The sequence below is a fragment of the Toxotes jaculatrix genome, chromosome 19, assembly GCF_017976425.1.
Source record: "Toxotes jaculatrix isolate fToxJac2 chromosome 19, fToxJac2.pri, whole genome shotgun sequence".
Taxonomy (NCBI): Eukaryota; Metazoa; Chordata; class Actinopteri; family Toxotidae; genus Toxotes; species Toxotes jaculatrix.
The window spans coordinates 11,292,263-11,307,406 of NC_054412.1; the positions used below are offsets into that span (position 1 = coordinate 11,292,263).

A 15,144-nucleotide genomic window follows, 5' to 3' on the forward strand; every position below is an offset into this window, starting at 1 on the left:
ATGGCCTCACAGGAAAACAAGTCTCCTCATGAGACTGAATGTAGAGATCATACATGTGTGAATGTGCGTTTTTTATAAACTGTGCTCAACTCATTTTCTTGTGCTTACAGTTGTGTCTATAGTAAGTCTAAAAGAAATGTGTAAAGGAGTTGAGAGCCTTTTTTTTTTCTCACCCGGATAAGCTTTTGCTTTGTATTTCTGGAACATGCACGTGAATAGGCCCCCTTATCCTCAGAAAAGAGGGAACGGTTGGGGACATTTGCTTATTGCCTTCACTGGCTGATAAAATTATACACACTTAGTAATTGGCAGACGGAGGGAAAGTTTTATGATATGCTCTGCACAATACACACAAACCCTTGTATCTGCAGGTTTGTGTATATGTGAGGGGTGTGTGAGGGGGTACTTTGAATAATGCAGTCATCACAAAAATTTGAATACTACTAGATACTACAGATTAAGTTACACTTCTGCGAGCACCACAGAGCAAACAGTTCATTCACTTCAAACAGAGGAATTTCTCCAGTGAATGGTGTGGCTTCGCAGTGCTATTTACACTTGTATCTTAAACCACTGCAGGTTATTTGTAATAAGGTTATGACGAATAAAAGCATATTTACAGCTTAAGTATATGCAAATGTTGTTTATTGTCTTAGAGGAACAGCTTTTAAATGTAAATTATAGCTTCAGCTTAAGATATTATTATGTTTTCTAAAACAATATTCCCAAAATGACACTGAACACATGGCTGTACGAAAAACACACTTTATTTACTAGGCAGTTTAGAAAAGTATAAAAAAACATCAAAACTTGGCATGTATAAATGCTTTTATAAAATTGTTTAAGCTCAAAAGCTCGTATAAAACAACGCAACGTATAAAAAAAGATTGTTTGCTAAGTGTTTGACATGGGCTACTGCAGTCTTAGTATGAAAACAAAATGCTGATTGAATATGCATTATAAAACAATACAAAAGTATTCAAACAAATGTTTAGAAGCAACACCCATACAAAAGTATCAATCTGGTGTTTGTTTGTAGCATAATATAAAATATCAGTGTTTAGTACCCAGGCATTTTTATGGAGAATATAAAATTCACGTGCAGGTTGGTCTTAGTCTTACTGGGTGCAAGCTCATGGTTCCAAACATAACAGCACATTTAAGAATGTAGCATTCATATATATATATATATATATGTGTGTGTGTGTGTGTGTGTGTGTGTGTGTGAGTGTGAGTGTGTTCTTAAAATTTAAGAAATGTGATTGCTTATTGTATGTTTCCCCATACATGATACTTTGAAGACCAGAAACATTAAGTTGAAATGATTTTTTTTTTTTTAAATAAAGGCGCCAATGTGGTAATCACATAATACTAATAAGGCTGGCCCCTTATACTGTGAAAAACATTGTAAATCATAAGTTGAATAATGATGACAGAACAGACACAGCTGTTCTTGTTCAGTAGTTAGTAGTAGTTAAGTGTTTACATGTGGTGGCACAGAGCAAACACTTGAAATTCTCAGCAGACCCATTATATCATATTTAAAAGAGAAAGCAACAGAAACGTTTCAGAGGTCAGTTTTGAATTCATTAATATGCGTTTGGATATATGATAATGCTAATAGGGCTTAAATACTTAACTTACAACACTGCTCCACTTGCCAATTGTAAAAAAAAAGAAAAAAAACATTAACAAAGTCATAATAAAAACAAAAGAAATAAATTAATCAACTTGTTCTTTATATTAATATCAAAATTCGGAATTAATAATACAGCCCAATGCAAATTATATAGCCACCATATCCCATTTATAATACAACATTCATAATAATACAATGACAAGACCAAAAGTGAAAGGACGAACATTTATAAAAACCCAAAGCAAATTCTATGTATACGATATAAAAAAAAAAAGTTATAGTCTTTGGTTGGTTGAAATCCAACAAGTGTGAGTGTAAAAACACTAGTGGCATAGAGCCTCTCCCAACTGTTGTACCACAACAAATATGAAACCCACCGCGCTGCGTCCAGCGCAGGGAATGTTGATGTTTCCAGATCAACATGTGCCTCTGTCTACATGACCAGTGTCCTCGTAGGGTAAGTGTTGATGTACTTGTGGCTCTGCTCTGAGGCCAAAACGTGTTCCTCTGTTTTCCCACAGGTCGCCTGCTCCCAGGTACTGAGCTGCTGTTGGTGAGAGAAGAAGGAAGATGATGAGTTTTTATGGTTAATGTGCAATCGCTGCACTTTTATAAATTTAGATCAGTGAATACATAAATACAAACTACAACTACACACCTGTAGTGGGCTGCCCATAGCTCGGCGGGGGAAATAGGTTTTGTGTCCATCTTCACTCAGTAATGAGCTGGTAAGTAGGTCCTGAACAAAAACGCAAAAAACATGTTACCAACATAAGTCAAGCTCATGTCTGCAACCAATACTTCAACAGTACTCCAAGTACCACAGCAAAGAAAGCAGGGGGAGGGATGTATACTATGTGTTATTTTAGGTGAATATTAAGGTTTGATGATATTTGTGAGTAATCAAGGATGGCTTCACGTTACTGAACATATCCAGTGTGGGTCAAAAGGTCAAATTTAAACTTACTGGTACTTCTTGTGCAGGGCCGTTGGGGGAGAAGAGCTGTGTGTGAAGCTCTTGTGCTTCCCACTGCATACATGGGCTCCTCTCACATGGGGACTCCACCTAGAATCCAAAACACATCATGATCACTTAACAAACGTCATTATCAAGAGATCAGGTTAGTACTCCAAGTTATTCCTCTAGTAGATCAACGGTGTGTTGCAAAACCGAAAAAATCATTTACCCACAACCACAACTGCAAACTGAAAGTACATTCCACTTTTCACACTCGCCTTTGCTTTCTCATCTTAAAAAAAAAAAAAACTAAAACTAAAACTTCTTATGTCAGTCCCACATTTGTCTGTATAGTTTTTGCATATATGTCTGTGTGTGTGCTTATGTTGAGTGGAAAGTACCTCTTGTTTTATCTTCTTCAGTGGAGGCTGCTCAATGGCACACTCCATCGGCTCCTGCTTGATGGAGTTGACCATCTGCTGCTCGATAGGGGTGTTCTGGAAAAGAGACAAATCCCCCAGTGAGTCTCACGCATACTACAGCAAGAACAGTGGTTCACAAAGACTATTTTAAGGTCTCACTTACCAGCAGTTTGAGGGGTCCATACTTGGCTTCCTGCAGGGCCAGAGCTGACCTGAAAGGTGTGGGTGTGCGAGGTGATGACTCCAGGATGGAACGACAAATGTTTGGAGTTCGGAACCTGAGAGAAGACCGGAAGAGACAGCTGTTTGTAAAGCCTCACCAACAACAAATAATACAATAATACAATAATACAATAGATTAAAGACAAAGACACTTACATTTCATTCTCTTTCTGAGGCCTGGCAGTGTGGTCTATCAGAGGCTTGGAGTCCACAGGTGAGTTCATCTGTAAACTGTCGTCGGAGTGTTCTGGGCTCATTGGGTGGTTGAGGAACTGTGAAACAAAAGGAAGGAAGGCAATCAATCAAAGAGGTTTGGCAGGTTCGTTTTAGTTTGGAGCGGGAATAATCTGGCAGATCATTCGAGCATACTGAGTCCAAACTACAGAAATGGAGAGGAAAGGAAGAGAGAGAATAGAGAAGGAAGAGAGGAAGATGTGTTATAGTTGGAATGGTGAAGTAAAATAAAAAAAAAAAGGATGGAAAAAAGCAGCAGAAACGCTAATTCTGAATGATTGGTTGTTGGTGTCGTCAGATGGCAGTTTGGTGATTGGATGGATTCTTATCACACACAGCTACTTTAACTACCTGTGAGGGAGAAAAGGGTAGATTTCTGACTGCTGAAGGCTTGGGAGTTGAGCAGATGAAACCAGCCCATGCTCCGTGAGCAGTTCCTGAGCCCTGATTGGGTGAGGCCCTGTCTGTTTTGAGAATGGTGCTATCCAAGAACCCACTGGTAGTGGCCTCACCCACTGAGGAGAGGCTCTAGGAAAAGGGCGGGGAAAATAGGGGTCAAGGCCCACTACTAGGAACAATCTATTTTGCTATTTGCTAAGCTATCTCTTCATCTGGACACAGTTGGTCATGGCACCAAAAACGAGCAACATTAACTTTTAGCCTAGGGACAAACTAAAACTTAATAAGGAGTTCAGATACTTACTGAATCAATGACAGATTCCACAAACTCTGGGATAGTATTTGAGAACGTTGGGCTACTGTGGTGACTGTTGCTGCTGTTGTTGTTATTGTTGCTGCTGTTGTTGTTGCCGCGGGCACGTGTTGCGGAGGCGCTCTCCTCTGGTAGGCAGCTCTGGTCGAGAGGGAGGGCAGGGGCAGCTGCCTGGTGATGAGGTAACGACATGGCCACACCCTCTGAGCTGTTGGTCATGGAGCTCTGGCTGGTCCAGTTCGTGTAGGGCAAATTCATCTGTGGGAGAAAAGGATATAAAGATTGAGGGGCTGGAAATAACTGTTAAGCAATAATCGTCTGAAAATTTGAGCACAGCAGAGTGAGTGTAAAAAGTGTCAAACAAGCACGAGAGAAAACGCAAGCCTGACAATAAGGGAAGAGGTGTTAAAAATGTGAAAAAGAGAAGGAGAAAGGGAACTTTAATGTAAAGGGTGACAGAAGTGTTAAGTAGAGGGTTGCACAAGGGTTCACGCACGCGCACAGAAAATGGCGATAAGGTGCTATTTCATCACTTTTGCAGAAACAGACCCCCCAGATGTTTCCTCCTCCTTATTCACACAGACACACACATCCAACCACTGTCCTTAAAGCCAGGGTCAAATGCACATAAATTGAGCTGTGACACTTTCAAATTTCAACGCTCACCCACACCCAAACTTGCATAGCTACACACACACACACACAACTCACTGGTAGTGATGGCTGGCCTCTCAGCTCATTTTCTGTTGACATGAGCAGCAGTTCGATCTCTTTCACCCTCTGCTCCTTCTCAGGGTCCTCCTCACTATAGTGTCTCTAAGAGAACAAGAACAGAAGGCAGGTTTTAGTGCCAATTCAATCCTGTCCATTATTCTCATTTTACAATCCCAATCAATGTCCTCTTGCCTGACTAAAGTGATCAAGTATATTGCATTTACTTGCTTTTCTTTTACCTGTATAGCAGCGGTTCCATGCTGGGGAATGTTCAGGATGTTCAGATGCAAGGCCATGGGGAAGGGCACCTGTTAACCCAATCAGAAACATGTCCACGTGAAATAAATTAATCTCCTGCAGCTACACAGTCAGCATCATTTAGTTTTTCCTTCCAGCATCCCAAGTTTTAGTTTAAAACCCACTCACTCTGTGTGTGTTGGAGATGTAGGTGTAGTTGAGTGGCGACAAGGGAGGCAGCTGCGCTTGACTGGGTGAGTGGTTGGGGAAACCCATGATATGATTGTTGGTCTTGACGTAGCCATGGCCAATGGAGAGTGAAGAGTTGCTGTTCTTTGATGTGTTCTGAAGGTAGCCCTCCTGTTCCACCTTTCGCCTCATGGTGGAATTCCAGTGGTTCTTTATAGCGTTGTCAGTCCTGTGTGACATGGGTGACCCATATTAACAACCTGTTCTGACACTACAAGATTACAGAGTGACTTTCCAGTCACTCTGTAATCTTATTCAGTCCTGTCTTTGAAAACAAGGGAAAACTTTCTGTATTCAAACATCTATATTCTTTCATGTGTTGTGTGATTTTCTTATTTGCCTCTTCTCTTTTCATTCCTCCTTCAGTGTCCTCCCCTCCATTTCACCCTCTCAACCGCAACATTGCGCAGCCAACCAACAAGGGTTCTGTGATTCATCTAGCTTCTCTTTTTTCCACCTTTCTCTATTCTTCATTCTCTGCCTCACCTGCCAGGCAGCAGCTTTGCGATTTCGGCCCAACGATTGCCCAGCTTCTCGTGTGCCTGGTAGATGATTCGGTCCTCCTCCTCAGTCCACGATGTCTTCTTCACCTCCGGGTTCAGGTGGTTGTGCCAGCGCTCACGGCACTGCTTGCCAATTCGCCCCTTGAGGTGCTTGGCGATCACCGACCAGCGCTTGGCTCCATACTTCTGGACCAGTTCAATCACCTGGGGTGGACATGTTTTTGTGTGTGGGGGAGCGAAAGAGGAAAGGCAAGAGGGGAGGAGGAAGAGCGTTGAAAGGGAAGAGAAGTGAATGATAGTGGGAGGGCATGAGGAAAGAGGAAGGAAGGAGCAATAACAGGGAGGAGAGGGAGAAGTAGAGGTGCAGAGAAAGAAAAATAAGGTAAAGAAGTTAAAGGTAAGTGGGAGATTTAATAGATAGGATATGACAAAACACAAGAGAAAATGAAAATAAAAACTTGTTAGTTATCCATGAAAATCTCAGGCATCGTATCACTGAAAACCTCCCCTCTCCTTCTTTCCTCTCCTCCCTCCTTCCCTCCTTCTTTGTCTTTCGACTTTGAAGAGGCAATTGAGAACACCTGCTGGTGAGCAGTGAGGGAGTTTCCAGTGGAACGTTAGCACTCTGCTAATCATTACAGTGGTAACTGGGTGGAAATATAACTCCTTTGGACTGCTTCAATAAATGCTTCACAGGTTGTAAGAGACTAAACATGTTTCTTGTTGAGTAACGGCAACTTTTTGGGAAACTAAAAATGTGCAACAGCAGCCAAGGAGTTGCTACAGAATAGTTGCTTTAATCACACAGGAACATAAAGTAACCCTGAATGACACTTGATTGCCTGTTTCCTGTGAGTGATATCCAACTATGTTACTCCAAATAATTACCTAATGTAACAAACCTCAGTAGTGTTAAAGGTCATCACTGATGGCTCTCCAGAGAGAAGCACCTCCATGTAGATATTATAACATTATAAATACAGTAATTTAATCAAAATTTCTGTTCTGTGCAAAACACATTTTCTTGCACGGATATTCGCTGTTTTGTGTGTGACCTGTAAAATACTGTGTGGACTTTTAAAGTGGACTCTCTTCTTTCTAAAAGATTATTTTCTTACCCTCTGGTCCTCCTCTTTAGTCCAGGGCCCTTTGATGAGTTCTGGGTTCAGCACCTTCTGCCATCTGTGCTGACACTGCACATCTGTACGATTCTGGTAGGTAAGACAGCAAAGGCATTAATAATCATCCTTACAATATGAGAGATTACATGCATATAAATCAGCAGATCTAAGTAAAAAAAAAAAAAAACTCACAGAGAATTAGCAGAAATTAAACAAAAACCTCTTGGTTTGTCACAACTTCGCCACAAGACTGACTCGTCAGATATTGTTTGTTTACTTCCCTGTCTGTGTGCTTGAGTGTCTGTGTATGCACAGGCCTACTACTTACAGTTAATAAGCTTGCAATGAGTTTCCAGTCTTCTGATCCATGAAGCTCAACAAGTTTCTTCAACTTCTCGTCCTGAAAAAAGAGAATACATGTTGTAGTTTGTCAGACATTGAATGTGTGTCACTCCAATAAACACCAATCACAGCACTTTAAAAAGAGCATAACAGTCTGCCGATGTGGTTAGACCAGACAATTAATAAAAAAAAGGTTCCCAAGGTTCCTGGGAAGTGATCTCTCCTAAGGCACTTTCTATTTAACATGTGAAGTGTGAAATATTTTTGTACTGAACAGCAGACATTGAATTGTTTAAGCAAGCGTCTGTGTGTGTGTACCTCTTCTCGTGTCCAGCGTGTTTTGCCGAGGTGGCGTTTCCCTGCCTTGGCCAGTGATCCATCATAATCGTGTTCATACATCTCAGTCTCCTCCTCATCCTCCTCACTACTGTAAACACTGCAGACAGAGAGGAAGAGGGTTTTTAAAAAGAGGTTGTGCCTGTGTGAAAAAGAATAGTCTTAGATAATAGAAAGGCAAATAATAGCACAATAAGAACCTGTCTATTTCCAAACTACTCCCTAATCATCTCTTTACAGAGCATATAAAGAACTCAGCCCACTCTTTAACTCATCAGGTGTCAACACAGACAGAACCAGTCATTCTTGAAGGTTTGGGTGTAGGCTTTTGGCCAAGACACCCACAAGGGGAGAGAGAAAGAGAGAGAGAGAGGGGAGGGAGGGAGTATGGATGAACAGGTTCCAGTGTTTTTAGTTTCCACAGATACTGGGATTGGCATATGCGATCATAATTTCATGACCATGGCGTGTTCAGACCTGCAGTGGTATTGTACAGGGAAGCAATGCACACGCACACAGGGACACACACACACACACAGAGTTGCTTTTTAACCAATCAGAACATAGAGCATGGACAACGTGGAAGCTAGGTAAGGTAATTTGGCATCATACAGTGAAACAGGTGAAAAGGAACCCCACTGAGATGTGTGTGTGTGTGTGTGTGTGTGAGCTTGTACAAGAGGATATTTACTGTGGACTATCTTCCTTATTTTTGTCAATTTACTCCTTTACTACTACTACTTTAATTGTGTGACTAACTGATTAACAGAAATGACCATACGAAAAATTACACACACACACACACACAAACACACACACACACACACAAAATGACATATTGCACACATTTTATGTTTAAAACAAAGAATCTTGCAATATGAATTTGGGTTGAATGGTTGAATTTCCCATTGTAACCTATAAACAAAACTGCTGCTGTCAGAAGAAGGTAAAAAATAATATCTCGAAATAGGCAACAGACAATATTACGTGCAAACAGACACGCAAACGTAAGACCATTAATACGCCACAGGCAACTCATATTAAGAGTGATGAATCAACTTTAAACTGGATTATGAAGCAGTTTAAGGATGACCATTGCTCTTATCTCAATTAGCGGGGTAGTTGTGTGCTAGGTGAACGCTAGTCGCACCTTCCTCCGGTTATCTGCGTCAAACCCCGAGAATAAACCAATAAACCTCACTGAAACAATCATCGCTAAAACCCGAGTAAAACTTGACGCTTACGCTTTAATCTCAGTAACAAGATGCTTTTCAGGGAAAGGACGTGCCGATCGATGCCTTTCCAGACAGCGTGCAAAACGGTAAGCTGGTCAGTGAACTTGTTGCGATTCGTGTATGAAACAAGGGAAATATATATATATATATATAAATACGTCCTCTTCTTGAGACGAGTGCACACAGAGGACACTGCGAAAGATCAGTTTCCAAAATAACAGTTAACGAACTTCGCTTTCAGGAGATGCTGCGGCAATGCGGCAACATTCAGGGTGTACGCAGGTTTCACCAGGTCGGGTTTAAAATGACCGTTGTGCCAGCTAGATTCGTGTCTAAGATCCAATCTGCAAGTTGCACAATCGTGAAAAAGAAAACATCTGTGTATGCGTGGATGACTGGGGTGATGGCCACCAGAGAAACCAAAGCGTAATGAAACAGAAATGTTACCAAAGACCTTCATAAACTAAATTTAGGATATGAAATTGCTTGTTGCAAAACTCACTCCGGTGCCTGAGTGCGCTGAGGCAGATCTATGCAGACGCCGTGGTGCATTGTGTTTGATTTTGTGTTTATTATAGGCTCCTGTTAAAAACCCAATGTCCGTTTCGCGCACAGCGTGCCACGCGTCGGTCCACCCGCCTAATGTTATTAATGCGCGCGCGTGTATGTGTGTGAAAGAGAATGACTGACTGAGTGACAGAGAGACACTGAAAGAGGCCCCCTTTCTCTCTCTCTCACCACTGACAGCAGCGCGAGGAGCGCACATGCCAGATGACCACCACCTGTCATGAGCGCGCGAGCGACACAGCCACTCCACTACTCAGCTATAACGGCTGAGAAAACAAAACGGCTCAGAAAGACAAAAAGAGCACAAAAATATAATGACTTTATAGAAAAAAAGACATAGACTCCGTCAATAAGATGCACCCTTAACCTCTCAACCTCACGCCGTATCCAATAGTAACGAGAAGAGGAATAAGAGGAAAAACATTAACTGTGTATAAGACGCACATGGAAAAAATAAGAAAGTTATTAAATTACAGTAATATCTGTGTTTAAACTTACCTGTTTCTCGGCCGCCGAGCCATGTTAAAGTGTGTGGAGCGGCTCGCAAGTTGCGCTGAGCACGTACTTTCGCTATCTGCGCTGGGTTTGCTCTCCCGGCGAGGAGGAAGGTTGACATTAATTTAAACTAAGGCACCCTCTTCTACTGCTCCTCCTCCCTCGCTTCGCATCCCGGTAAATTTGGCGCTCCTGGGCGCGTGTGGCAGAGTGCGCATGTCCAAATTTAGAATACTTCAGGACCATCCGACGTTGTGTGATTACGTTTTGAACGACCACGGAAAAGTCAGAATCTTGGTTCACGTCCGAGAAAGAGACAGAATCCTAAGGAATATTTAATGCATTTCCACAGAATATATTAACTTCAGCTTTTGTTGAGGAAGAACCTGTATCAGCTACACCTAAATTGGTTTTACACTTCTTAGCAAGAGCAGCATCATCACCGTTACATTCTACAACTGTCATGATAAAAATAATAATGTATGATGAATAATATGCTACAAATAAAAAAAGGGTCAGCTGAGCGTTGGCTGAATAATCATGCTTCAAGGATCACACTGTTCAGAGCCAAAGTGTGCCAAGTAAATGTTCCTTAAAATTTACGAGGCGTTCATGAAGGCACCAGATCACTATAGCGTAAACTTGTTGAAGGCGCGTTTTGCCTGACTGTCCGCGCTAAACCCCTTTTGTAAACAATTTTTGTGAGTAGCTTCTCTTCTCTTGAAAAAGAGAAGGAAACCAGTGTATGTGGACGACGTAAACAGTCGTGGACTGGGTTGTTTGGCATGTGAGGAAAGCGCAGTTGCAATGCTTTCGGCTACCTGTTTGTAGCTTGCCTGCTGGTGTTAGAGATACAGATGTTTCTCAGTGATAAAACCTGCAACAAGACCTGCTCTTATCGTTTGGCGATAAAGTGAGCCTTTGTGCTCGTCTAGACAAAGACAGTTAAAGAAATGCAGTGGCACTTCAACTTTTTGTGTGGATTTATTGCACATAACTCAAAGGGCATGTTGAATTATGTGCAATAAATCCGAGTTTGCTTTAAGTTTCCTTTTGAGTTTCTTAAATGACAGCTTGCTGATGATCGCTGTAAATTCATTCAGAATAACCCGCATGGAAATAAGGAACAAGTTGAGCATGGTTTACAGCAACCATCTTTGAAAGATTAATAATAGCCAAATTCTCCTGTCTTAATTCAGTTGTTAACTTCAGCAATATTCTGTATTAACGCGACTGGCTACCATGTATTATGATTATTTTGTTTTGGTTGAGTTCTTCATCCTCCCTACGCCTAGACTGTAATCGCTGAACCATTCACTGCAGGGACGAAGGGGGTTAATACTTTATTTGTATAAATGTGTCTTCTCATTGTATTAGTTCCTCCATACGCGACCGTATTGTCCTGGTCACTTGTAATTACCGTCGCCCCAGACCAGCCTATTGTCCAAGGGCAGTCATCATAATAGTGCCCTGATAAAGGGACACACACAAACATACACTCGCGCGCGCACGCACGCACGCACACACACACACACACACACACACACGCGCGAAGGCCACTCACACATCGCCTTGGACTGCAAATTTCACTGTTTGATGCAGCAGCATGGAGTGCTCACTGAAGTGAATCACTTAGAGAGAAAAAAGAAGATTTCCACGTTAAATAAAATACAGCTTCAAATATACTTTCAAAACTTATCTGCACATTGTTATTCATACAGTCTATTGATTTTGGTTCAGAGGCTGGGCATTGGTAACATGAAAAAATGCTGCAGTTACATTTTAAGTACCACTACATCTAACTTCAGGCATGCGATGTGATGTATCACATGGTTGCCTGGTTTGCAATCACCTGTAGGCTTCACATCCTATACACACCTGTGCACACAAGCATTGTTCCAGTCATTTTTATTTTTGCCTAGAGGAGGTGGTACTTCTAATCTTTTCAAATCAAACTTTAATTATACAGCAGCTATCGTGCAAGATTGCAATACAAAATGTGCCACACAGAGAGGAAAGTAGGTCAGTAAAAGAGATACAGTACAAAAATCTCTAAAACATGAGTTGTAACCAGTGTTAACAACAGTACTGAAAGCACTAGTAGTAAAATGATGCAAAATACATAATATTTCATATATAAACAGTTTTTCTGAATGTGTCAGTAGCTGTTTTCTACACGAGCCCTAAATGTGTCTTTTCCCTCGAGGGTAATATTAAAAACTACATCTTGTTATCTGAAACCAAATTGAGGGAAGGGAGTCAGGGTATGCAAATTCCCTTATACTAGGTTGAGCAGGAAGCCTGAGACCCATTGATTCTTAGCAGAGGACATTTGCATGGGCGCGATTGGACAGGTTAAGGGCTGGTATTGTGATGGCTGCCCCCTTTGCAAAGCTTTGTGTGCACAGGTTGGTTCATTTGAATGATTTTTAATGATCGCCCCTGGGCTTGAGATATTATCCCATCGGGCTTTCAAATCCAGTCTTGGGAAGGTCAAACGTGTATTAATTGTCTCTGTGTGTGTCAATGTCTATGTAAAAGTCTGCACTGGGGAAAGCCTGATCCCAGTTACTATTGTTCTACCATACATTGCTCTACGGAAAACCAGCAATAATTTTCCAGAATCTTTTTTTAAATTATAAATATATCCTTAATGAATACATCTCGTCATCATATTGTCGGTGAAACATCACTATTGCTATTGATTTCGTTTCAGAATTTAGTTTTTTTGAATGATCTTTTAATTAAACAACGTGGCACATTAGGGACCTCAAATGTGTTTCCTTATTGACACTAGTTGTTTGGACCACCTGTCAAAGACTGCCAAGGGTGTAAGTTTTGCATTTTCCCCAGAGGCGAGTTCCTCTTCCCATGATGCCTAGTGCCTTTGGCAAATTATGTAAAGCATTACCTCATACCCATTGCCAACTTTTGGGAATGGACTTCACCCCTCACCCACTTGTACAAAGGCTTTGTCTTCTACAATTACACCAGGATTAATCTGTTTTCAGATTTACATGCTGTTGTTGACAGAGCTACAATCATTTGCTTTCACTTGATTCCATAGATACCGTAACCATCCAACTGTGAACAACCATTTTGTGAAATGTCCTAGCACTGAATATGATTCTCCTATAAAAAATAAAATATGATGGATGCAAACATGAAGATTATTACTCATTCAGTAATTTAATTTATACATCATTTAAACAAAGAACCCATGCACTGATCCGTTCATTCTTCTCGCAATCTGTCTATCCATCTGTTTAATCCATCTAATCAGTCCAAAATTAATTCTCTCGGAAACCTCTCGACCACCACTGATTCACTGGTCAGAATTTCCATGAACTCTGCGGCCACCTCGGCAGCACAGATTTGACCAGATAGTGCTTAAAAGACATTCAAAGGAAACAAATGTTCAGATCCTGCGTAGAGGTGTGAAAAATCACACCTCAGCCTCCTTGCAGCATGAACACATACTGAATTCATTGCATAAAGAAAGCAGAGAGACTTAAACAATAGCAAAAAAAACAAAACAAAAAAAAAAACATTTATTTTATGAACTAAAGACTTTGAATCGAGTTCTAGTTGTGTTTTATTTTTAGTAGATCTGTGTGTATTTTTCTTTCTTTATTTTTTTTTTTACAGAAGGTTATGTTAAACAAGAACAACACAAGAGAAAAGCTGCAAACACCACAGCAATTTTAATTGTTGAGGTTTGTACTTTTCACTTAGGCAATATGTTCCATTTCCATTACAGATCAGGTGCTGTTTGCTACTTTGGGTTTTAAAATGTCCTAGAAACATTTTAGTGATGCAAAGGAAGAGTTCCCTCTCTGTCACCTGTGTGACCCTGTAAAATGAGCATGTTTGTGTCTGTTTATTTGTGCATGTGTTCCATGTGTGCATGTGCAGTTGTTTATTTTGACATGTAGATGTGCAACTAAGACTTCAAAACGCAGGAAGTGGAATTTTTAGAGGGGAAACCTCCACCCACTTAGACACACTCACGCACGTTGTGGCACACGCACACACCTAACCAAAGATAAAACTTTGCTCTGACACAATAAATAATAAACTCTTCAGTTAACATCCCCTCCTGATATGAATGATCTCCCTCCTGTTCTTACTAACTTCTATCAAATCAAGCTGCTCTTCGTCAAACTGCCAGTTGAAATATGAGCTATTCATTGTGAAAAGGTCTTTACAATTACCTAAGCAGACGTCTTTCTTTATTCTGCTCTATTTTTAGGTTGGGGAGACACGCCAAACCTCATATTTCATTTCACTGTGCATATGTGCAAGTGTACTTCTGGTGTCAGATTATTGTCTGACATTTTCATCGTCTTCTATTTCACTGGCACATGGGCTACTATAGATGAGATCAGGACAACACAATGTATCAAAAACCACACTTGCATGCACCTGCACACACATTTATAACTATAAAGTGCATGTATATGCAAAGATTTAGTTTAGTTGGTTAGTTTTCACAGAAAAATAAGTGCATACACATGCTTGTAAATGCACAAAAGCACACATATTATTTCTTTCCCCTTTGCGGTAGATAGGCTATAGATTTCTTGTGGTACATAGGAAAAAGTGATGTCACTCATATGGTGAGTGTGTTTGTGTGAGGTGTAGAGTGTAGGCTCAGATGGGCTGGTCTCTAACCATAGGGCATAACCTTTGACAAAAATGGCATACATTCGCACCCCAAGATCACAGGTGGGATTGAAGGCTGTGTGTATTTCAAATAGGCAGACTCTGTCATGTTCTTTCAGTGCACTGCTCATGACCTCTTAAGCTGAAATGATTTTCTCAAGTTAGTGCAGAGAGGAAAAAGCTCTTAATCACTTTGTCAGTTCATCTATGATATTGGGCTTCCCCTTTCACATTAATAACACATAGTGCCTACTATGAATTTTATGTGTCTCTTCAAAAACCAGAACAGCATTTGTTTTTATGCATTTGCAATCTCATTTACTAGCTTCATTATTAACACAACCCAGTCACTAGATCTCTACCCTGCGCTGGTAAAACTTTCATCTCTTCCTGCTACGGCCTTGATGATTAGATTATGTAGAATATTCTCGATTAAATTTACCCCCCTCCTAGTCATTCTGATATTCATGTATCTGTTTAAGAGCTGATAATT

The 15,144-nt window shown here is 40.8% G+C and overlaps 1 protein-coding gene across 2 annotated transcripts; it reads right to left on the bottom strand.

Moving 5' to 3' along the window:
* Positions 1-751: 751 nt before the first annotated feature.
* On the bottom strand, positions 752-10,127 carry myb (v-myb avian myeloblastosis viral oncogene homolog). Of its 2 annotated transcripts, none has more exons than XM_041064885.1 (15): positions 9,990-10,127; positions 7,672-7,789; positions 7,340-7,411; positions 7,009-7,101; positions 5,874-6,094; positions 5,328-5,556; positions 5,141-5,209; positions 4,899-5,003; positions 4,179-4,445; positions 3,398-3,513; positions 3,183-3,297; positions 2,999-3,094; positions 2,607-2,705; positions 2,298-2,378; positions 752-2,186 (listed from the first exon to the last, which is right to left on the bottom strand). In XM_041064885.1, exons 1-15 carry the CDS (start codon positions 10,010-10,012, stop codon positions 2,073-2,075), a joined length of 1,818 nt encoding a protein of 605 aa, XP_040920819.1. In that variant the 5' UTR covers positions 10,013-10,127; the 3' UTR covers positions 752-2,072. The 2 variants fall into 2 exon arrangements, with proteins under 2 accessions (XP_040920819.1, XP_040920818.1); XM_041064884.1 differs by having other exon boundaries at positions 752-2,183; positions 9,990-10,028.
* Between the last annotated feature and the right edge of the window lie 5,017 nt (positions 10,128-15,144).

Excerpts from the sequence above, each read along its gene's own strand:
- myb (XM_041064885.1), bottom strand. The coding sequence starts at position 10,012 with ATGGCTCGGCGGCCGAGAAACAG. Across the intron at positions 4,446-4,898 it reads GAGGCCAGCCATCACTACCA|ATGAATTTGCCCTACACGAA; the intron begins GTGAGTTGTGTG and ends TTTCTCCCACAG. Across the intron at positions 3,095-3,182 it reads ATGGACCCCTCAAACTGCTG|AACACCCCTATCGAGCAGCA; the intron begins GTAAGTGAGACC and ends TCTCTTTTCCAG.